General features: G+C 42.6%; 1 protein-coding gene across 9 annotated transcripts in view; it reads right to left on the bottom strand.

Annotated features, from left to right (window-relative positions):
• The window catches only part of GRK3 (G protein-coupled receptor kinase 3), a 132,351-nt gene that overhangs the window by 88,836 nt on the left and 20,745 nt on the right, over positions 1-22,770 (bottom strand). For 8 of the 9 annotated variants that reach the window (XR_007406100.1, XR_003146695.3, XR_007406099.1 and 5 more), the window contains exon 2: positions 18,366-18,442. Coding sequence is in view for 5 of the 9 variants with exons in the window: in XM_025474356.3 (XP_025330141.1) it covers positions 18,366-18,442 (77 nt within the window). In the remaining 4 variants the exon portion in view is untranslated. Of the gene's footprint in view, positions 1-16,838; positions 16,906-18,365; positions 18,445-22,770 lie in introns of those variants that run through there. The other variant, XM_035706296.2, reaches the window with a different exon arrangement.

Raw genomic sequence — 22,770 nt, 5'->3', positions numbered from 1 at the left:
GAGATTAACAGGCCAGAGAGAGATGGGAGAAAGAGCACACAGGGGCTGGGAGGTCAGAATCTCAGCTGCCATAAGGAAGGGTGAGACTTCAAACTTGGGCAGAACAAGTTCCTCTGGGAAGGCAGTGGAAGGGATGCTGGATTACATTGTAGAGGGCTTGGGTGTGCAGGAAAGGTGGACTTTGGCCAGGAGGCCCAGGGTCCATCGTAAATAAAGTATACTGGAACCAGGTATTAATAATCACTTGCATAATAGTTGGTGTTTGCAGAAAGCTTCAACACGCCAAAAAGCCTGCTGGGGAATAGTTTTTTTGTTTTGTTTTGTTTTGTTTTACATAAGTAGGTGATTATTTTATAAAAAATTAAAACTCAGCTCTCAAATCCAGGTCTGAGGATTTTAGAGGCTCTTTCTCCTCAACACCATAGGTCCTTAAGCAAAGCAAATTTGTGGCCCTCTGTGATTCATCTGCCACCACACTGTCCCAGATGACCCTTCACATCCTCATCCCATTCCCTAAGCCAACCTAAAATAGGTACTTGGTGGGGACTCCTATGTACTAATAGTGCTTGCCGACCTCTACCTCTGAGTGTTTGTGTAAGGATGCGAGGATGTTCTCAAAAGCCCTCAAGACTCAAAAGAACAGACCCATGACAGTGGAACACCAGGCAATCAGGCTGCCACTGATCCACTGGGGCAAGAAGGCCCACAGCCTGCTGGAGCAGAATCTCAGAAAATCCGTGGTTGGAGCTGATTTTCATACTTAATGGGCGACTTAGTGAACATGAAATGAGTACTTAGTAAAGCAGAGATGGTATCTGTGATTACTTTGTCCAAATTCATTTTAACTTCTAGCCAACTGACTACAGCAGTTTATCAACTAAATGACACAGGTACCTTATCAAGTTATATCATAAGTAATTTTTTAAAGGCGGTTACATGTGGGGCCTTATGCCATCTTCCCAGAAGCAGGGAGGTCACCGTGGGAAGCAATGCTGGCTTCATCCGTGAATACTCCCTCCACCTTCTGCTCAAGGAGCGGACGGAGAGAACAATTACCCAGCTGCTGCCCCATGACCTATCTACTCACAACAGCTGCCCAACCAAGCCTGCCACTTCTAAGGGGGCCCATGCTAACACCTGGCCCAACAGTGCACAGATGCCCATGGGGGCCACTGCAGAGGGAACAGAGGGAGCGCTGGGCATATGATCGGTGGGCTGTTACTTCCTCCCCAGCATACTGTCACCACACTGAGAAGTAACCACATAATACACAAACACCATTTACACAAAACGCTGCAAGTAAGAGTTTTATAGTGTGGCAGTTGAGGGGATTTTGCACTAAAACAGAGAGTCAACCAAACAGAAAGTCAGTTCCTCAGCTGTGTAAGATGCTGAACTAGATGCCTGAGAGTCGCAAAGAAGGATCAGCATAGCAGAGATTATCTTTGGTCTCAAGAAATTTAAACTCCAGTTAGGGAACCAGCACGTAAGAGGAACCTGGCATTACTACATTTTCCACAATAAGTGCCAAAGGTGTGCCACACACAGTGAGTGCAGCAAGAACACCAGGAAGTGGACTGCAGACAGTCAGAAATCAGGGGGGCTAAGCCAGTCTTCATGGGTGGACCTGTGAGAACAGCACAGACCAGATGAAGGCCTTCTGCAGAAGGAGGTGTAAGGGGATGGTGTGTCACGCTGTGCCCTGAAGATGATGATACCACAGGACAGAGACGGAGACAAGAGGCTGTGGCCAATTCTGGTGATGTGAATGACAGCAGCAAACAGGACTTCTTCCATCGTGGGCACTAAGTGTTGGCATAGAACTTGGACAGGACCTGATGAAGGCCATTTCCAGAATGCCTCCTAATACTTAGAAAAGGGACTGCAGGGATGTCTGCAGGGATGTCTGCTTGGTTGGTTAAGCATCTGCCTTTGGCTCAGGTCGTGATCCTGGGGTCCTAGGATCGAGCCCCACATCAGGCTCCCTGCAGGGAGCCTGCTTCTCCCTCTGACCTTCCCCATTTCATGCTCGCTCTCTCTCTCTCTCTAATAAATAAAAATCTTAAAAGAGAGAGAGAAGAGACTGTAGAATGAATGCAAAAATAGGAGAGCCTGTCTTGAGAACTGTGGGTCAGGGTATAACCTTAGCTACCACCTCAGGTGGTGGTGGGTGGAGGAGATGGGGAAGGAGAGGGCATCGTGTAACAGGGACAGTGCCAAACAGGGGACACGACTAGGGGCCCTGGGTGGCTGGAGAACATCAGTGGTGGCGTTGCCATCAACAGAAAGGGAGAAGAGGGGCCGGTTTGGTGTGTGTGAGGGAGACGGTGAGGGTGTTCATGACCTCTTCTTGTGGGAAATTAATCACACTGCCTTGTCCTGGCAACACAAGTAGCCACTTCAGGAGCAAACCAACCACGTCGTGCATGGAAGCTCTGGCACTGGTTCACCTGAATTCTACTGCTGCCTCATGAAACATGTCACCTACGTCATTGGGAAAAATCTCTCAAGTAGACTAGTCAGCACAGCACAGTGATTGAGAGCTTGAGCTCGGCAGGGGGTACACGCCAACTCTGTGAGGTCAATTCCCGCTCAGCCCATCCTTGTCTGCGAGATGCCTGGTGAGTCACTTCACTTCTGAGTATCTTCTCACCTGGCAGACGAGGCTCTCGACAACCTCCACAGGAAGTTATTTTGAAGACTGAGAACTATACGTAGAGCACCCGGCACCGGAAGGCTTGCTAATGGCTGTCCTCATCACCCCAACAGTACTGACAGAGACTTTTCCAGAGCTCCTACTTCCATTTACCTGTGCTGCTCTTGGTAAGTTGGAAACTGGTCACCACCTTCATATCACTGCGAAATTACGACAGTGGTATTACACACGTAGGATTTTACAGATTCTTCCAGTTTCATATTTTGAACCCATTTCCCTAGCAAGAGCCAAATATTTTATTTTGAAAATAAAATGACACCACAGGGCGTAATACAGTAACAGAAAATGGGACAAAATGTACAAAGCCATTGTTTTCAGTCATAAAAGGGCTTATGGTCTGTGGGAGAATGGAAATAAACAGAAGGGCCCCAGGACGGGCCAGCTCGGCCTGGGCCAGTTCACCTTCTGAACTGTGATGTTGGGAGTGGGACCCCAGCACCAGGGTGGATGCACCGAGGCAAGGGCACCAGGATTCAAGGAATCCAAGGTGCCTGGAAACATCAAAAACATAAAAAGGAAACAAAGAGGTATAAGCCAGGAATAGCAACATAACGTATTCAAATATACTCAATCCAAAAGAAGGAAAAAAGCAACAGAATAGGAAGATGTGACACTTAAATCCAACCATACTGGTAATTATTTCCCTGTAAATGAAAATATCTAGACAAATATTGTAATTAAAAGGCAGAGATTACAGAGACTAGATATACCATGCAAACATGAATACCAGGAGGTGGTATAGTTATATCAATATTAGGGAATGCAGACATCCCAATAATCTATCAGGAGGATAGAGGGACAACATGTAAAGAGGGAACATTCATGAAGCGACATTAACAACTATCATATGCATGTACCTCTCCACAGTGGGTCCAGCCACTTACCAAAGAGGGAAGGCAGCATCTGTTCAGCAGGATGTGCTCACAACAAGGATAAAATGGGTAAGGATGTCCGTAGCAGCTTTATTCATGACTGCCCCACACTGGAAACAGCCCCAAAGTCCATGAACACTGAATTGTGTGACGTCCACATGAAGGAAAAGTATTCAGCAACAATGGAACCCAAGTCCTAGATAAGCCACAATAGGATGACTCTCCAAGAAGGACAATAAGGCAGACACCAAAAGTGTGTGATATTCTGTTTATTTAATTTTTTAATGATTTTATTTATTTATTCATAGAGACACAGAGAGAGAGAGAGAGAGGCAGAGGCACAGGCAGAGAGAGAAGCAAGCTCCATGCAGGGAGCCCGATGAGGGACTCGATCCAGGGTCCATAGGATCAAACCCCGGGCTGCAGGCGGCGCCAAACCGCTGCGCCACAGGGGCGCCCTGATGTTCTGTTTAAATGTACTTCTAGAAAAGGCAAATGTAATCCATTGTAACCAAGAGATCAGTGGTTGCCTGGGGCTGGGGGGAGCTGAATATAATGGGATAAGAATGTACTCTTTAAAGTGATGGAACTGGGGAATCCCTGGTGGCTCAGCAGTTTAGTGCCTGCCTGGCCCAAGTGTGATCCTGGAGTCCTGGGATCGAGTCCACATCAGGCTCCCTGCATGGAGCCTGCTTCTGCCTCTGTCTGTGTCTGTGCCTCTCTCTCTCTCTCTCTCTGTCTCTCATGAATAAATAAATAAAATCTTTTTAAAATAAATAAAGTGATGGAACTGGTCTATACACATGGACTGTGGTAGTAGTTACACAAGTGTACACTTTGGTCAAAAGTCAAACTTGATACTTAAAATGGATGCATTTCAGGGTGCCTGGGTGGTTCAGTGGTTGAGCGTCTGCCTTCGGCTCAGAGCGTGATCCTGGGATCCAGGATTGAGTCTCATATTTGGCTCCTTGCATGGAGCCTGCTTCTCCCTCTGCCTGTGTCTCTGCCTCTCTCTCTCTCTCTCTCTCTCTCTGTCTCTCATGAATAAATATTTAAAAATAAATAAAATAAAATAAAATAAAATAGATGTTTTTCATTGTATGTATATACTTCCATTTTTTTTTAAAAAAAAGAACATGAACATATAATATGGTTAAGAGTAAACAAAGAAAAAATCAGTAACAACAGGATTCTTATATATGTGGTATCTCATGAAGAAATCGGGTATATTCTGAAAATCATAAATGAGAAGAAAAATGGGAGGGAAAGGGCCCAAATCAATGTTCCCAGTAAAGCTATTCTGTTTCAAGTTATTTTCCACCTCCAATTCTGAACACACTTGCTGATAGGAGCATAGGAGCCACAAAACAAAACTAATTCCAATCGTTTTAAATAGTCACAATTATATGGCAAGCAAATGAATTTCTGAAAGCAAACTCTGAAGGGCAACAATGATTTTAAGTAACACTTTCACCCACACTCCAAGCAATGAAAATTTCAATTAAAAAAAAATTCCATGGAAAGCAAGTGCATCTTACAAGGTAAGAATATTTGCTTCTTGGGGTGCCTGGGTGGCTCAGTCAGTTAAGCATCCAACTCTTGGTTCAGCTTAGGTCATGATTTCAGGGTCATGAGATTGAGCCCCAGGTCAGGCTCCACAGTGAGTAGAGCCACCTCTCCCCCTTTCTAAAGAAAAAAAAACAAAACACAAAGCGCTTCTTTTAAAAGTGGCCCTAGAGTCTTTGTGTTTTGCTGTTATAAATAGTCTCTTTGAGAGACAAGCACACGTCAGCCTACCTCACCTTGGCTTGGATTTCTTTCTCTTCTAAGCCAAACCTGAGGAATGTTCTCTGCTCCTTAGTGAGCAGAAAGTGATCACAGAGGGGACAGAGCTCTGAGCTTACCCGCTGACCTGAAAGCATCAGGAAGAATGCAGAGGATGTGTGGCAGCAGCCCTCAGCAAGCAGCCCTGTGCAGATCAAGTTCCCTTGATTCTGAGGCCAGGATCAGCCCCATCATGCTCTGACTTCAGCCTCCCATCTAAGCCTTTCCTTCACCTTCCGGCCTGACCTGAACCCGAGGACACTGTGTCCCCAGCAGGCCCCTGTCCCTCCTACCCGCTTCTGTACTCCAAAAGGATTCATTACAAATCCCATCTCCAAGGCTGTAATTCAGTGACTTCTCTCACCACCTCCACCTACCCGACTTGTCCAAGAGCCAGAATCACCTCTTGCTTCCACCCTTGCCTCCCAGGCCCGTTTCCATGGCAGCTAGTCTGCTCTGTGAACGCCTGAGCAAGAGTGTGCCAGCCCAATGCTCAGACTCTCCTATGTCCCAACTCACTCCGAGGAAAAGCCAACACCCTCACAATGGCCTATAAAGCCTGTCCAGCTCCCACACCTGAGGTGGCCACTCACCCCCTTGGCTACAGCCTCCAGGCCTTCATTCTGCCCTTCCACCATGGTGGCTTCCAGTCTTAGAGTCTCTGCTGAACCCTCAGCCTGGGCCTGGTACACAGGGGCTCGGCTCCCTCACTTTCCCCTTTACAAGCAGTGCCTTCTTGAAACATCCTAATTTGTAACTACCACTGGCATGCCCTTTCTCTCTGGCTTTGCAATTCTCCATGACCTGAGCCACCATGCGGATAGTATAATTGTTGGTCTGTCTCCCTGTAGAATGTCAGCTCCATGGGGGCACAGATGCATTCCCTGGTGCTTCCAAGAATGTGCGGCACGTGGTGAAATTTACTGAACCAACAACTGAGTTTTTAGCAGTAGATTTAAAACAAACCCTAATAACCACTCATAGCGTATCTCTAACCTTCCTGGTTTTGATTTTGACCTGAAGTAGAAATACTGACAAAAATCATGGATAAAGTATAAAATCCTCAGAAAAAGTATTTCCAAAACAGCTAAAACCAGAGGGATATCCTGACAGTAAGCTCCACCTGAAATTTCATAACCTGTTTGGGCTTTTTTTTAAATCCTAAAAGGGTCCCCATCATCCCCCCACAGTCAGTTCAAGAAGCTGATGTCAGAACAGCTTTGCCAGTAGAGGTGATGTTTCCTAGATCCTTGCCATTCTCTAGCTATACTTTTTAAGACCTCACATTTGCTAATATTGCTAGTGCATACCCATTTCCTCCTAAAATACATGGATTCTGCCAGGGAGAAAGCTACAGAGTTGAGTCGGCTGCGGATGCAGGCTGATTGGCTATGCTTCCCTCTCAGCTAAGAGAGGAGTCTCCCCACGTTCACCTTGGGATTTAAACTCATGCCTCAGAAACATCACCAGCAGCCCCACCGATATTCAAATTGCAGGGACTCCCTGATCGGAGTAAACACACTTCACCGATGCTTTGGATCCTGACATGCCAGAGGCCCATGGGTGTCACATGCATACTTCTGCAGAAGGAGCTGGCTGGGGTGGGCAGCCCTCTGTGGCCTGATGTGGTCTTCATCCTCCCCATGTGCCTTGTTGTTTAAAGAGATATTTCTAGTAAGCATTGGATCAAAACATATTCAACTGTGAATGTCTCATTTAGCAAAGTACATAAGTACATCTGCTACAGAAAGATCTCTGTGTGCTGCACTCAAATTCTGGATTTTAGGAACTGTACAGTTGATATGTTATTTAAGGAAGGAAGGAAAGGAAGGAAGGAAGGAAGGAAGGAAGGAAGGAAGGAAGGAAGGAAGGAAGGAAGGAAGGAAGGAAGGAGAAAGAAAGAAAGAAAGAAAGAAAGAAGAAAGAAAGAAAGAAAGAAAGAAGAAAGAAGAAAGAAGAAAGAAAGAAAGAAAGAAAGAAAGAAAGAAAGAAAGAAAGAAAGAAAGAAAGAAAGAAAGAAAGAAAGAAAGAAAGAAAGAAAGAAAGAAAGAAAAAGAGAGGGAAGGGAAGGGAAGGGAAGGGAAGGGAAGGGAAGGGAAGGGAAGGGAAGGGAAGGGAAGGGAAGGGAAGGGAAGGGAAGGGAAGGGAAGGGAAAAGAAGAACTCCATCTGCATGCTAATTTCCACACTAAGTTTTTCTGGGGACAGGTAGTTGTGAAGGACAGAACTCCCAATCCAGGCTTGCCTCTTTGCTTTGCCCTGAGTGCAAACTTGGTCATGTTCTTCTACCCAGCACACGAAATGCTTAGGGCAGTGTTTGACATCCAGGCAGCCATCACCATCTCAAACTAAATGGAATTTCTACTAAGCAGACACAGAAAAAATCAGGGAGAATTAAACAGCAACGATTTGAAAGATCACAGATTGCCAGCCTGCAGATCAGGGGGTCTAGCAGCCGTACTTCAGCTTTCCTAACATCTAGTGATTAGCAGATGCAAAAGGACTGGGTCATTCCAGTAAAATGCAGCTGTTCCGAATTTTTCTTGGACCGATTCTTCTTACCTTAAAACCTGAACGATGATTTAAAAAAGGAAAATCAGTCCTGTCCTAATAAAAGTATTTTCATGCTCCTTGAAAGCTGTCTCAAATCTCTCCAATGTCCCATATACGCAGAGAGGGGTAGAGGCTACACAGCAAGGCAGGTGGCAGCCCCCACCTTGGGTCGGGTCCTACAGGAGGGGCCAATCCTGGCTGCGGGAGGCCAACACAGAGAAGAAGCCAGCTGAAAAGGCTGTCTGCTGGTAGGTTTTTAAGTAACAGTTTTTCCCTCTTCAGTGTCTGTCGGCTCTGGGCAGCACTTTTATTAGGAAACCCAAATTGGTAATGTGCAAAATCAGTGTCCCTAACTTTTCCTGAGTTCCCTCACAGTGGGTTGCCTGTTGCTGCCCTGGCCTTTTCAATTGAAAATCCAATTAGCTGTGCTTAGTCAAGTGTTTATCTCTGCTTTTGGAAAGTTTAAATGGATCTTTAACTCTTTCCCTCGCTAAAAGTCTCCACAAAGGCAAGGATAATTGATGCAGAACTGAATGAGGCCCCAAGTTTTCCTTCTCCATGGTGGCTGGCTGCTCTCGCTGGAGAAAAGTTTTGTACAAGATAAAATGGGTGGGGGCCTGACTCTGCCACTGTCAATCACAGGCCCTCACTTCCAAACAAAGTGGGAAGCAAAAAGGGAACACAAAGATTGAAACCAGTTTCCAGGTTCAGATTCCCCTTGTTACAACCAAATGCAAAGGTGCTCAATATGCTATAACTTAACCCTAGCTTTTGAGGAGAGAGTCACATAGTTAAAAAAAAAATTTTTGTGGATTTTAACCCTCTATTATGTTTTGAGACACAGAACACTCCAAGCCATACTTTTATAAATTAAAAAACTTGATTGGCAACTCTGGTCTTTGAAATTAACAAAAGAGTAATCCTAAAATGTTTTATTCTGTGTTGCTTGTGTGTGTGTGTGCGCGTTTCACTATGTCTGTGGTCTTACGTAATTTTTTAAAATATTTATTTATTTATTCATGATATACATAGAGAGAGAGAGAGAGGCAGAGACACAGGCAGAGGGAGAAGCAGACTCCCTGCCAGGAGCCCAATGCAGGACTCGATCCCGGGACTCCAGGATCGTGCCCTGGGCCAAAGGCAGGCGCCAAACTGCTGAGCCACCCAGGGATACCCATGGTCTTACATAATTATCGATTCTTTTTTAATAGATACCGAGTAGATATCTGTGTTTATCTTTGTTTCTATAGAAACTGCTCAAAAATCTTTTTTGAAAGGTAATAGTTTCTATTTTTCTAATGTAGTCTTTTTATAATGAAAGATATACTTTTGTTTCTAAAGCCCATAACAAGTATATTTCTTATGCCTTAACCCCAGATGCCAAATAGAATTTATGCGCTTTCTATATAAATGTTCTCAGAAATCATGCTAAATATATGAGAGCAATGTAAGAAATATTTAAGAAATCAAAGTGAAAAGTAAAAATTGAAAAGGAAAGGAACCAGAATGCAAAGAAAGAAGTAAAATTGTTTTTATTCAGAGACAAGATTCTCTATGGGGAAAATCCTAAGAATTCACAATGTGAACATACATGCGTGCACATACACACATCTCATAGAATTAATAAACTAAATTCTCGGCAAGATGCCAAGATCTAAGATCACTGTGCAAAAATCCATTCTATTTCCATGTACTAGTGATTAAACAGCCAAAAATGAAAATAAACAATTTCATTCAAAACAGCATCAGAAACATTAAAATACTTTGGAATAAATTTAATGTGACAAAGAGCACTGAAAACCACAAAGCAGAGTTGAGAGAAATTAAAGACTACCTAAATAAGCAGGGAGATATTTCATATTCATGGATCAGCAGACTTAATGTGAAAGAGGCAATTCTCTCAGCATTGATTTGTAGATACAACATAATCCCTATCAAAATCCCAGCAGGATTTTTTTTTTTTTGCAGAAATTGAAAATCTGATGCTAAAATTCATATAGAAATGCAAAGGGGGATCCCTGTGTGGCGCAGCGGTTTGGCGCCCGCCTTTGGCCCAGGGTGTGATTCTGGAGACCCGGGATCGAATCCCACATCGGGCTCCCAGTGCATGGAGCCTGCTTCTCCCTCTGCCTGTGTCTCTGCCTCTCTCTCTCTCTCTCTGTGACTATCATAAATAAATAAAAATTAAAAAAAAAATAAAATAAAATTCTAAAAAAAAAAAAAAAAAAAAAAAAAAAAAGAAATGCAAAGGATCCAGAATAGCCAAAAACAATTTTGAAAAGAAAAAGAAAAAAATAAAAGAAGTGGGAGGATTTTTATTTTCTGATTTTAAAACTGAACAGTAATTAAGACAGTGTGGTACTGGCCTAAAGCAAAGATCAATAGAACAAAATTGAGAGTCCAGAAATAAATCCTTCAATTTATGGTCAATTAATTTTCAACAAGAGGGGGTGGGGTGGGGTGGAGGCGAGAGGAAGAGAGAGAATCTCAGGCAGACTCCACGCTGCAAGGGGGAGGAGGGCAATAGCCTGCCGTGGGGCCCAATCTCACAGCACAGAGATCTTGACTTGAGCCGAAATCAAGAATCAGACGTTTAACTGACTGAACCACTCTATACCCCAAGAAATGTTTTTCAACAAATGTATTCAGACAATTGGATATTCACATACAAAAAACAAACCAAACACACACACACACACACACACACACACACACAAGGGAGAATTTTAAACCCTTACCTCACATGCAAAAATGAACTCAAAAATCAACCAAAGGCTTAAATGTAAGAGCTAAAATGATAAAACTTGTAGAAGAAAAGAAGAAAATCTTCACAGCATTCAGTTAGGCAGAAAGTTCTTAGATATGACACAAAAATACAATATTTAAAAATGTATAAATTAGGTTTCATCAAAATTAAAACTAATTTCTTAAATGGACAAAAGATTTAAATAGGCATTTCACCAAAGAAGATATAAGAAGGCTAATTAACATAAACATGTTCAGTGTCACTGTTAGGAAAATACAAATCAAGACCACAGTGAAGTAGCAGGTCATACCCACGAGAATGGCTATGACCAGAAAGATAATAGCAAGCATTGATGAGGTGATGGTTAAGCTTGGGACCCTCATAAATTGACAGTGAGAATGAAAAGTAGTACAGCCTCTTTGGAAAACAAGAGCAATTTCTTAAAAAGCTAAATATGAATGTACCAGATATCCCAGCAATTCCAAAATTCCTAGTTATATACCTAAGAGAGACAGAACATATGGCCACACTTGCACGTGAATATTCAGAGCAGCATTGTTTATAACAAACAGTGGGAATAATCTATATGGGTAGCAAAATGTGTGGTCTATCCATATGATGGAATGTAAATTCAGCCTCAAAAGGGCGTGAAAGACTGGTATGCACAACATGGCTGACCCTCCAAAATCTGGTGCTAAATGACAGAAGTCAGATGCAAAAGACTACAGGCTATATACAGCAGCTTTCCACTCACATGAATGGGAGTCAGTGTTATAAACTGAGATGATCCTCTGGCAAGTGATGTAATATTACATCAGCCATGATGTTCTTCGAACATGAGGGTAACATTTGCATACTTCATGAGTTAAGTACCTACTTTGGAGTCTCCTTAAAGTCAGAAACACTGCCCTTGGGACACCTGGGTGGCTCAGTGGTTGAGCATCTACCTTTGGCCCGGGTCATGATCCCAGAGTCCTGGGATCAAGTCCTACATCGGGCTCTCTGCAGGGAGTCTGCTTCTCCCTCTGACTATGTCTCTGCCTCTCTCTGTGTCTCTCATGAATGAATAAATTAAAAAAAAAAGAAAGAAACATTGCCCTCTAATTAGAGTGGGTCAATAAAAAGAAGAGCTAAGTAGATTGCTAAAGACCATGCACCTCACTTGCATATTATGAGATTACTTCAGTATATCTTACAGAAAGAAAATAGTAACGAAATCTTAATCAGTACTGATAACTTCTTTTGACTGTCTTTCAATAACTAGCATCCCTTTAAAACTATTCTTTGGATAAGCCAAGCTAAGAACACTATGTCAATACTGAAATGCGGAAGCTTTACTGACAGCAAATTAGGAATCAGCATGATTGACGTCTGTTAAGACATACAATTTCTGTATAAGGAGGAGAAGGAGGATAAAGCAGCCTGTCACTTGATTATTTTTACTCTGAAAACTGGCCATTAAAAACAGAGAATTAAGCATTTATCCTACTATATCAGTTTTCTATTGCTTTGTGACAAATCTCCACAAACTCTGTGACTTGAAAACAGCACCAATTTCTGAGCTCACTGTTCTAGAGGTCAGAAATCCCAGTGGTTGGGATCCCTGGGTGGCTCAGCGGTTTAATGCCTGCCCTCTCAGCCCAGGGTGTGATCCTGGAATCCTGGGATTGAGTCCCACATCGGGCTCCCTGCGTGAAGCCTGCTTCTTCCTCTGCCTCTGTCTCTGCCTCTCTCTCTCTGTGTGTCTCAAGAATAAATAAATAAAATCTTAAAAAAAGAAAGAAAGAAAGAAAGAAAGAAAGAAAGAAAGAAAGAAAGAAAGAAAGAAAGAAAGAAAGAAAGAAATCCCAGTGGGCTCTGCTGGGTTTCCTGCTTAGGGGCTCGGAAGACCAAAATCGAAGTGTTGGCAGGCTAGGGATTTATCTAGAAGCTCCGGGGGGATCTACCTTCAACCTAACTCAGGCTGTTTGCAGAATTCAGTTCCTATGGTTGTAGGACTGTGGTCCTGGCTCAGCTCCTAGAGAACACCCACAGTCTTCTCACATAGTCCCCTTCACCTGCAAAGTTGGGAACTCTGTGCCTAATTGTTCTTGTGGTTTGGTCTCTCCTCTTCTGCTGCCAGTCTGAGGAAATTCTCTGTTTTCTAAAGAGCTGGTGTGAGTAGATTAAGCCCAACCAGAACACAGCCTTGATTTCCTGTATAAAATTTCTTTCACTGGGTTGCTCGTGGGAGTAATGCTGGGAAGCCAAAGCCATAGGAGTTGCCTTCAAATTCAGCCAACCACACCTGCCTTTCTTACATGAACTATATTTATTTTTAAGACTGATTTTATTTATTTATTTATTTATTTATTTATTTATTTATTTATTAAGATTTTATTTATTTATTTATTTATGAGAGACACAGATAGAGAGAGAGAGAGAGAGAGAGAGAGAGAGAGAGAGGCAGAGACATAGGCAGAGGGAGAAGCAGGCTCCATGCAGGGAGCCCGATGTGGGACTCAATCCTGGGACTCGAGGATCACGCCCTGGGCCAAAGGCAGGCGCTAGACCGCTGAGCCACCCAGGGATCCCCTATTTATTTTAAAGAGAGAGAGAGCACACATCCAAGTAGGAGAGAGGAACAGAGGGAGGGGGACAAGCAGACACCCCCCCACCCAAAGCAGAGTCCCACATGGGGGTTCAAACCTATGACCCTGAGATCATGACCTGAGCCAAAATCCAGAATCAGATGCTTAACGGATTGAGCACCCCCTACATGAATTATATTTCAAGGCAACCAAATAGCCTTAGTTGATGAGCAGAAGTAATAAATATGGAAGGAATGGCATAATTAGAAAACCCCCCATTTGGCAACTCCCTAAAAAAATTAGCGATTTAGGCAGCTAGCATCAATGAAAATGAAAAAAACCACAGATGACAGCTTAATGAGGAACTGCAGAGCTGACCACACTTGAACCCACTGTAGAGACAGGACTATAGAGCAACACCTACCTGTCACGTGCCTCCTGCCACAAAGTACACAGCACCACCTGTGCAGTACTCTTGCCAAAAAAAGTCAAACCAATCTAAAAAGCTATTAAAGCTAACTTTCAGTTTACAGGAAATACAGAAAATAGAAGCGCAATTTAAATGATCTCATGAAGAAGCGAACAGAAAAATCCAGAATATGGGACATTCTGCAGTATAACTGACCCAGTTTCTTCAAGAAGGTAAGGGGAGGTGAAGGGTAGGGTCACCTGTTCTTGATTAAAAGAGACATTATTACTAACTACAATATAAGAACAATATTTGTATCCTGAATCCAACAAAACAAGAGTAAAAGGATACTTTGGTTAATCAGAAAAAAATGTGACTATAGACTCAGAATTACAGTAAGAATCATCATTAGATATTAAACCAAGAGTCATCGTTTTCATTGATTGGGGTAATGATTAAGGTTGTATAAGAAAACATTTGTCGTTTTTAGAGATGCATATAGGGCTGAAACTGTCAAAAGGGCTTGTAATTTGCTTTAAATATTTCAACAGTTACACAGAGAGGGGATGGATGAGGCCAGTACAGTAAAATGTTGCAAAATAATGAATCTGGGTGATATATATGTATGAAGGTTTATTAGTCTACTTTGGGGCATGCCTAGAAATTTTTACAATAAATACAATTTCATTTGAGAGCTTTCATTCACAGAGCATCTGCTGAGAACCTATCACTGCCTTAAGGGCTTCACAGGTACTATTCTGATCCCCACTTTTATAGATAAGAAAACCAATATAAAAAAAAAAAAAAAGAAAAGAAAGAAAACCAATGTAATATCAACCAGTTTGGGGTGTAGCCAACAGATCAGCCAGGCAGCCGTCATCTCAACAAAGCCTCAGAGGCCAAGTGAATGAAAGATTTCTACCCTTTCCATTTCACAAAGCATTTCTACACATGGGCTATAGCATGAGCTGGGAGGCAGTCTCCCAAAACTACGTGGTAACCATAGCAAGGAGGAGAGTGGAAGGTGCCAGAAGGCAGAAAAGAGCTGACAGGAAAGGGATACAGGGAGGAAGGCAAACAACAGAACCACCGAAAAGCAACAAAGGGTGACATGTGGAGATGGTCCTGGAAAGGGGCAGATGGAACAGACAGGAGAGACAAAGGCGGGGAAGAGGAGGTGCTGAAAACTGGAAGACAGGTTTAACCCCAACACCAGTCACCTTCCCTTCTGCCCCCACCCCTAACACCAGCCAGAAAGGAGAAGGCCACAGGGCAGGAGGAGGGGCCAGACAGACATCAAACTGCAGCCTCGCCCAGACGCAATTACAGAACTGTGTTTGGTGAGGTGACCATGTGCTCTTCTCTCCCCCTCCCGCCCCCCGAGCAGTCCCTGTTCTTGCCTGTGACCTTCCAAGTTCAGATTTAGCTTCCCCAGAACCACTCTGAGCTCACAAAGGGGAAGGAAGGGAAAAGGAAGAAATTACTTATTCTTCTAAGCAATTCTTAAATTCTTTAAAACAGCTTAATCGAAATAGAATTCACAGGCCGTCAGTGCCCCATGAAGCTGCTCTCACGGAAGAACCCATATGGCTGGGGCCAGGGCACGAGGCCACTTTCATACCAGTCAGGCACTCAGGTCAAGGGCATGCAGGGCCAGCTTATGGGTATAAGGCTTGGATCAAAACAATAGGAAAGACATGCCTGGGGGCCTGCATGTGTGTGAGGAAAGGGGTGAGGGTCAGAGAAAGAATCCTTGGTGCATCTCACAGTCCGGCATAAGAGCTCAGGACACAGCAGGTTTCCACAATCCTCCAGTATGCCCTAGTAATGGGGAACCACCTGCTCAAATTACACATCAAGAACACCTTCCTCCCATAGCAGCATTATTTATGATAGCCAAAAAGTAGAAATAACCCAGACATCCATCGACGTCTGCAAGGATACACATCCCGTGGCAGAGCCATCCAGTGGAAATATTGCAGAGCCTAAAATGAGGTCCCAGCACATGCTACATCATGGATGATCTTAAAAATAATCTGAGATGAGCCCATGCAATGGCCACTTATTGGCTGATTCCATCTAGGAGGAGTGCCACCATGAACAAATCCACGGAGGCAGAAATTAGATTGGTAGTAGTTAGAGGTGGGGGTGGGGGGGAGTGCTAATGGGTATGGAGCCTCTTTTGGGAGGTGCTGAAATTGTTCTAAGGTGAGGCTGTGGTGTGGGTTTGCACAACAAGTCTGTGAATGTGCTAAAAACTACTGAACTGTATTCGTGAGAGGAGGGTGTTTTATGCTATGAACCACAGATCTCGATAAAGCTGCAGATCGATTTTTTTTTAATTTTTATTTATTTATGATAGTCACAGAGAGAGAGAGAGAGAGAGGCAGAGACACAGGCAGAGGGAGTAGCAGGCTCCATGCCCCGGGAGCCCGATGTGGGATTCGATCCCGGGTCTCCAGGATCACGCCCTGGGCCAAAGGCAGGCGCCAAACCGCTGCGCCACCCAGGGATCCCCAGATCGATTTTTTTAATTGAACTCTTGTTATTGTGATAGTTTTATTTTCTGTTCTCTATTACAAAAGCAGACGCACAGGGGAGCCCTTATTTACACAGATGACAGCCCAATGCCATGAACACAGAGAGAAGCAGCAATTAAAAAAAAAAGAGAGACGAAGGTCAAACTCTTTCAACTTTGGTTCACTCACCAAATCCCAATGATTGGGATGAAATATTTCTAGGTAAGCTAAGGGCCGTTGGCTCTCCACACATGGTCCTCAGAGCATAGACGGGCCACACTCCATTGGCCTCTCTGGAACATAGCAGCCAGCTTCTGACCACTGTACTTCAAGGGTTACCAGAGAAACTACATCACTTTGCTAGATGGCTAATTTTTGTAGGCTAGATAAAAAATTTACCAAATCCAAAGACTTTCTGCATCAGTTTCTACTTTACTTGAACACAAGAGAGCATCATGACTCTTTCTAAAGAAAAAAACAAAACTCTATCCAGCTCTTCCCAGGTGACCCTGTCTAAAGCACATTTTATATTCACTGTTGCCCTTCCAAGAGCCTTTAGAGAATGAGCAGAGAGGGAGAATGACAAATCAGAACAAGCCATCTCACCAACCTGAGTCTATGTATCCTTACCTGTAAACAGAAGGGCCACCCAGAATTCCCGCTAAGGATATCCAGTCTCAAAGGGATCAATCTGCGTCTATGAATCACGGAGACACAACTCAATGCATAAACTGAGTTCCAAGAAAATTTAATACAACCTTGGTTTCTTAAAATTTTAATAAAGTGATTTCCTCTAGGATTAAAATAATTTAAAAACTATGACATAGTTTCTCGGCAAAACTTCTCTGAGTAATTCTGAGAGGCAAGTAAGGAGCAAAGGAAGGAAAAGAGCCTCCAATTCTCTTATATTCAGCTAAGGTGATTTCGTGTAAAATCTTAGAATTATCTCTTTATCACATTACTCTGGGCAGATCAACAATTATAGCCAGCTGGCAAGGCCAAACGATGAATCTTATCCTAGTTGAGAACAAAATATTGTTTAGGAAAATTCCTGGACAGCAGGAGATGATTTGGGGGCATAAGAAAAAGAAAAATATGTAGACTACAGCTCTTACCTAACCCGGCAGGCAGTCACCTCTAAACAAATCACCAGCCCTTCAGAAGCCAGGTGAAAACACAATATTCCATTGCTTTGGAGGCCTTGAAACCCCACATAAAGCAATTCCTGCTCAGTTCTCATTTCTCTAGGCACTAACTGCTGGTAATCAGAGAGCATGCCTATACATCCACACACTTGCACGGGCCAGGACCAGCACTGACCAGGGCTGGGTACCAGCCAGAGGGAGATGGATCTTTGACCCCTGTGAACACAACAGGGGAGTCCTAGTGACCTACTAAGTAAGACTCTGAATGGAGCCAGAAGGATAAGAGTAATTGATGTGGAACTAACAATGACAAGCAGCATGCAAAGACTAAAAAGCCCAGGAAAAAGTGATGAGATCACATAAGCAAGCCCCACACTTTGGAAGGAGCTGGCCAAACACAGGAGTGCAGTATGTTTATGAAGACACAGGCTTGGGCAGCCAGGTGGCTTAGCGGTTTAGCGCCACCTTCAGCCCAGGGCGTGATCCTGGGGACCTGGGATCAAGTCCCATGTCAGGCTCCCTGCATGGAGCCTGCTTCTCCCTCTGTCTATGTCTCTGGCCTCTTTCTCTCTCTATGTGTGTCTCTCATGAATTTAAAAAAAAAAAAAAAAGACACAGGCCAAGTCCTTGGCCAACTCACAGGCCAACTCATGAAAAGTACAGTGAGGGCAGCTAGGGACCTCAAAAGCAGATCTGAATGGACAGTGTTTCTCTCTGGTTACCAACTACCCAATCCTTTGACTTTGGCAACCCCCCAACTGCTTTAAAACCTCAAATCAAACTAGTCTGTTTCCCAATAGCTTATTCAAAAGATACATTACTAGGGATTAAAGTAACCATGCAGTATCTTATTACATGAAACCTCCTTCATCCCCAGCTGGAGCTATAAAGCACAAAAAGCACTAGGGGGCTGCATTTATACATGACGTTAATGTCACCCGGAACCACTATGGAACTTATAGTTATGCCAGATGAGTAAGTGGGACATGCCAAATGAGTAAGGGGAACTTACCAATTTTCTGATTAAAAATCTTGTCAAAGGTGATTTCATTTCTCTCCTGAAGATACTTCTGCATCACACTCCGGATACTAAAAGAGAAGAGCAACACATTCTTAGCAGTGCAGCCTGCATCATGAGAAACCATCCCCAACATGGACAACAAATGGATGTCTTAACTCAAGGCTGCTGGTTGACCAGAGAGCCCTCTTACTGACATTCATAACTGCACAGATGGCCAACAACACCTAAAGCTAGAGGCATCATGGCTCCAGGTGGTATCCTCTCCTGTGACTCAGGGCCGACGGGACATGTGGACACTTGACTAAACATAACTTAAGCCCTTACTATGGGAAAGCTTGCCGTTAACCCTACTGTTTCTCAAAATCCACACAAGAATACGCACATGTGACACATACTGCTAGTCGATTAATAAGCTTCTTTCTAAAACAAAAGCCAATGTTCCCTGGATATACGACTGAGATTTTTTTAAACCACATTTCTATACATCAACAATAAACAGCGAGAAAACATAATTGGAAGGCAGATTTCACTTACGATAAAATAAGAAGCACCAAATGCCTTGAAATAAACCCTTCAAAATATGTGCAAGAATTTTGTAGGGAAAATTACAAAATGTACTGAGAGACATAACAGAAAATCTGAATAGATGGAAAAGTACACCACAGTCATGAACAGAAAGACTTAATACTGCAAAAATCTAACATCTACCCAAATGTATCTATAAAAACTATCCAATCCCCATCACTGTTCCACAGTTTTTCACGGAACACAGAAACTATTAGATCTTTATAAACTGTATACAGAACAACATGGGATCTAGAGTAGCAAAATGTTTACAGAGAAAGAGAACATCGAGAACACGGCTTTTTATGAAGCTAAAATAATTAAGACAGGATAAACACATTAATCAATGAAATGGAATAGAGAGCACATAAACATAGAACTTTAACATATACATAAGCAAGGCAGAAAACTGGAGAAACTAGGCATCATTCAACAAGTGAACCAAAAGTGAAATATCAAATGAAAAGAGTAGAAACTCCCTATCAGACTCTGGTAGGAAAAAAATCAGCAGCAGCACCCCTTTATAAAACTTTTTAAATTAAACTAATTGAGCTATAATCTATCTATATATATATGTATATATATACAGTTAAATGCATATTTATGTGTACCAATAGATGAGTTTTTCCACATATGACTACTATCCAAGATATAATATATTTCTTTTTAAGAGATATTTATTTATTTGAGAGAGAGCATGAGTAGGGAAGAGGGGCAGAGGCAAAGAGAGAAGGAGAAGCAGACTCCCTGATGAGCAGAGAGCTCCATGAAGGGCTCGATCCCAGGACCCTGGTATCATGACCAAAGCCAGAGTCAGGCGCTTTATTGTCTGAGCCACCCAGGTGCCCCAAGATGCAGAATATTTCTATCACCCCACAAGATACCCCTTTGTAATCAGTCTCCCTGTATTCTAGGATCCAGGCAAATAGTGATCTCCTGTTAATTCAGATTACTTGCTCCAGTTCTAGACTTTTAGATAAATAAAATTACACAATATGTTGTCTTGTGTGTCTGGCTTCCTTCACTTGACATAAGCAAGCTTCCTCCATACTACTGTGCACATAAGTTGCCAAATAGTATGTCATTGTAGGAATATTCCACCATTTGTTTATCCATTCATCTGTTGATAGATATTTGGGTTGTTTCCAGTTTGGGGCTATTATAAATAAACCCGCCTTAAATATTTGTGCGTAAGTCTTTTTATGGGCACGTGTTTTCATTTCTCATGGGTAAATATCTAGGAGTGAAATTGTTGGTCATATGGCAAATTATATTTAACATTATGAAAAACAGCTGAATCATACTCCAAACTGTGATGTTACATTCCCACGAACAATGCATGAAATCCCAGTTGCCCCATATCCCTTGCCAACACTTTGGTTGTCAGCCTTTTCAGTTTTAGCCACTCTGTTAGGTAGTGCAGTAGTAGCTTATTTTAATTTGCATTTCTCCCAATGAATAATGATGTTGAGTATGTTTGGACATTATTGGATTACTGGAGTGCTTACATCTCCTGTGAGGTATGCAGTGAAAGCTCTTGCCTACCTTTTCATTATTTGTCTTATGACTCAATTATAAAATTTCTATGTCCTGGAAACAAGTCCAGTGTCAGATTTATGTGATCATAATATTGTCTCCAGTCCACACCCTGTCTTCATCTTCTTCATGAAGTCCTTCCAAGAGCACAAGTGTCTAGTCGATGAGTTCCATTTTATTGATGATTTCTTTGGTGGACAACACTAAGAAATCCTTCATATCCCAAGGTCACAAAGATTTTTAATCTAATATTTTCCTTTAGAAATTTTAAAGTTCTAGCTTTTATGTTTAGGTCTAAGATCCACTTCAGGTTAATTTTTATGTATGATTGTATGATGCAAAGTAAAAATTCAAGGTTCTTTTTTTTCCTCATAATACCTAGTTATTCCGGTATCATTTGTTGAAAAAAAAAAAAGTATCCTTTCTCCATGGAATTAACCTGGCATCTTTGTTGATTCAACACTAAATTTGGGTAGGTCTATCTTTGAGCTATTCTGTTTCATTGATCTGTACATCCATCCATCAATATAACACTGTCTTGATTGCTAGAGGTGTAGAGTTGTCTTGAGATCAGGTATTCCAACTTCGTTTTATTGCTTTTGTGGGATTTTTGGTTTGTTTGTTTGTTCCTTTTTTGGCTATCCTTGGTTCTCTGCATTTCCATTTAAGTTTTTTCCCAGAAATTTCTTCCCAGAAAAAGCCTGATGAGGCTCTGATTAGGATTGTGCTGAATCTATAAATCAGTTTGGGGAGAATTAACCTCTTAATAATATTAAGTGTACAATTCATAAATATAACATACTTCTCCATTTATTTAGGTCTTCTCTAATTTCTCTCATTGCTATTCTGTAGCTCTTAGAAGTCTTAGCCTTTCCATGCAATTGCCTTCTCTGGTTTTGATATCAGGACAATATGATTCATAAAAGGAGATAGGAATAATTCCTTTCTCCTTTATTTTCTGAAGGAGCTGCTGCATGACAGTGTTAATTATTCCTTAAATGTTTGATAGAACTCATCAGTGAAGCCATGTGTGTAGAATTTTCTTTGTAAGAAGGTTCTGAAATTACACATTCCATTGCTTTCATAGAGGTAGTGCTACTTATATTTTCTGTTTCTTCTTGTATTAGCTTGAGTAACATGTGTCTTTTAAGTAATTTGTCCATTGCATCCAATCTGTCCATTGCATCCAATCTGTCTAATGGAACTCAATTAATAATGATTCTGAGTAAGAGAAGCCAGATCAAAGAGAGAGACAGACAGAGGCAGAGAGAACACAGTGTTTGATTACAAAGAGGCAGGAGCAAACAATGCCGGGGGGTGGGTGGGGAATGATGTATATATGGTAAAAGTCTCTGTCCCAGTTCTTGGCACAGACCTCCTAAGACCCTTGGAATCTCTTAATGATAAAAGTATCCTATTCATCATAAACTCTTTTTAACCCTACTGGAGTTAACACTAATGGAGATGACCCTTAGTGGGCCCCTAGACAGCTTTGGGATGGAGCTAGTTGCCAGAGGAACCAACCATGTGACTGGAGAGTTAGAAACATTAGACCTACCTACCACTTGACATCAGGGAGACTAGAGGCTGGGTTCAGTTACCAATGACCATGATTTAATTAACCATGCCTACATAATGAAGCCTTTTTTTTAAGATTTTATTTATTTATTTATTTATGAGACACACACACCCACAGAGAGAGAGAGAGAGAGAGGCAGAGAAAGAGGCAGAGGGAGAAGCAGGCTCCATGCAGGGAGCCTGACGGGATTCAATTCCAGGACTCCAGAATCATGCCCTGGGCCAAAGGCAGGCGCTTAACTGCTGAGCCACACAGGGATCCCCCCATAATGAAGCTTTGATAAAAACTATAGGACAATGAGGTCTGGAGAGCTTCTAGGTGGGTGAGCCCAGGCAGGCACAGGGAAAGTGGTGCTCCTGGGAAGCTTTGTGCTCCAGTCCTTCCCACAAGACCCTGCCCTATGGAACAGCTCCTTTGAACTTCCTGACTTGTACCCTTGTACCCTTCCTGACTTGTACCCTTGTTTCTCCCTTGTACCCTTTACAGTAAAATGAACCATAAGCATAGCACCTTCTTGAATTCTGTGACTCATTCCAGTAAAATATTAGACATAAGGGGAGGATCGTGGGAACGCTTAAACTCATAGTCAGCCAGGTATAATGCAGGTGGGCCCCCATTTGCAGCTGGCATCTGAAGTGGGACAGTCTTGTGGGACTGAGTCCTTAACGTGGAATCTGTGTGGTTAGCATTGAAGGGAATCAAATTTCAGGACACCCA

Source organism: Canis lupus, chromosome 26 (genome assembly GCF_003254725.2).
Source record: "Canis lupus dingo isolate Sandy chromosome 26, ASM325472v2, whole genome shotgun sequence".
NCBI lineage: Eukaryota > Metazoa > Chordata > Mammalia > Carnivora > Canidae > Canis > Canis lupus.
The sequence above is the reverse complement of the archived record's forward strand: the minus strand, read 5'-3'. Positions and strand labels throughout refer to the sequence as shown.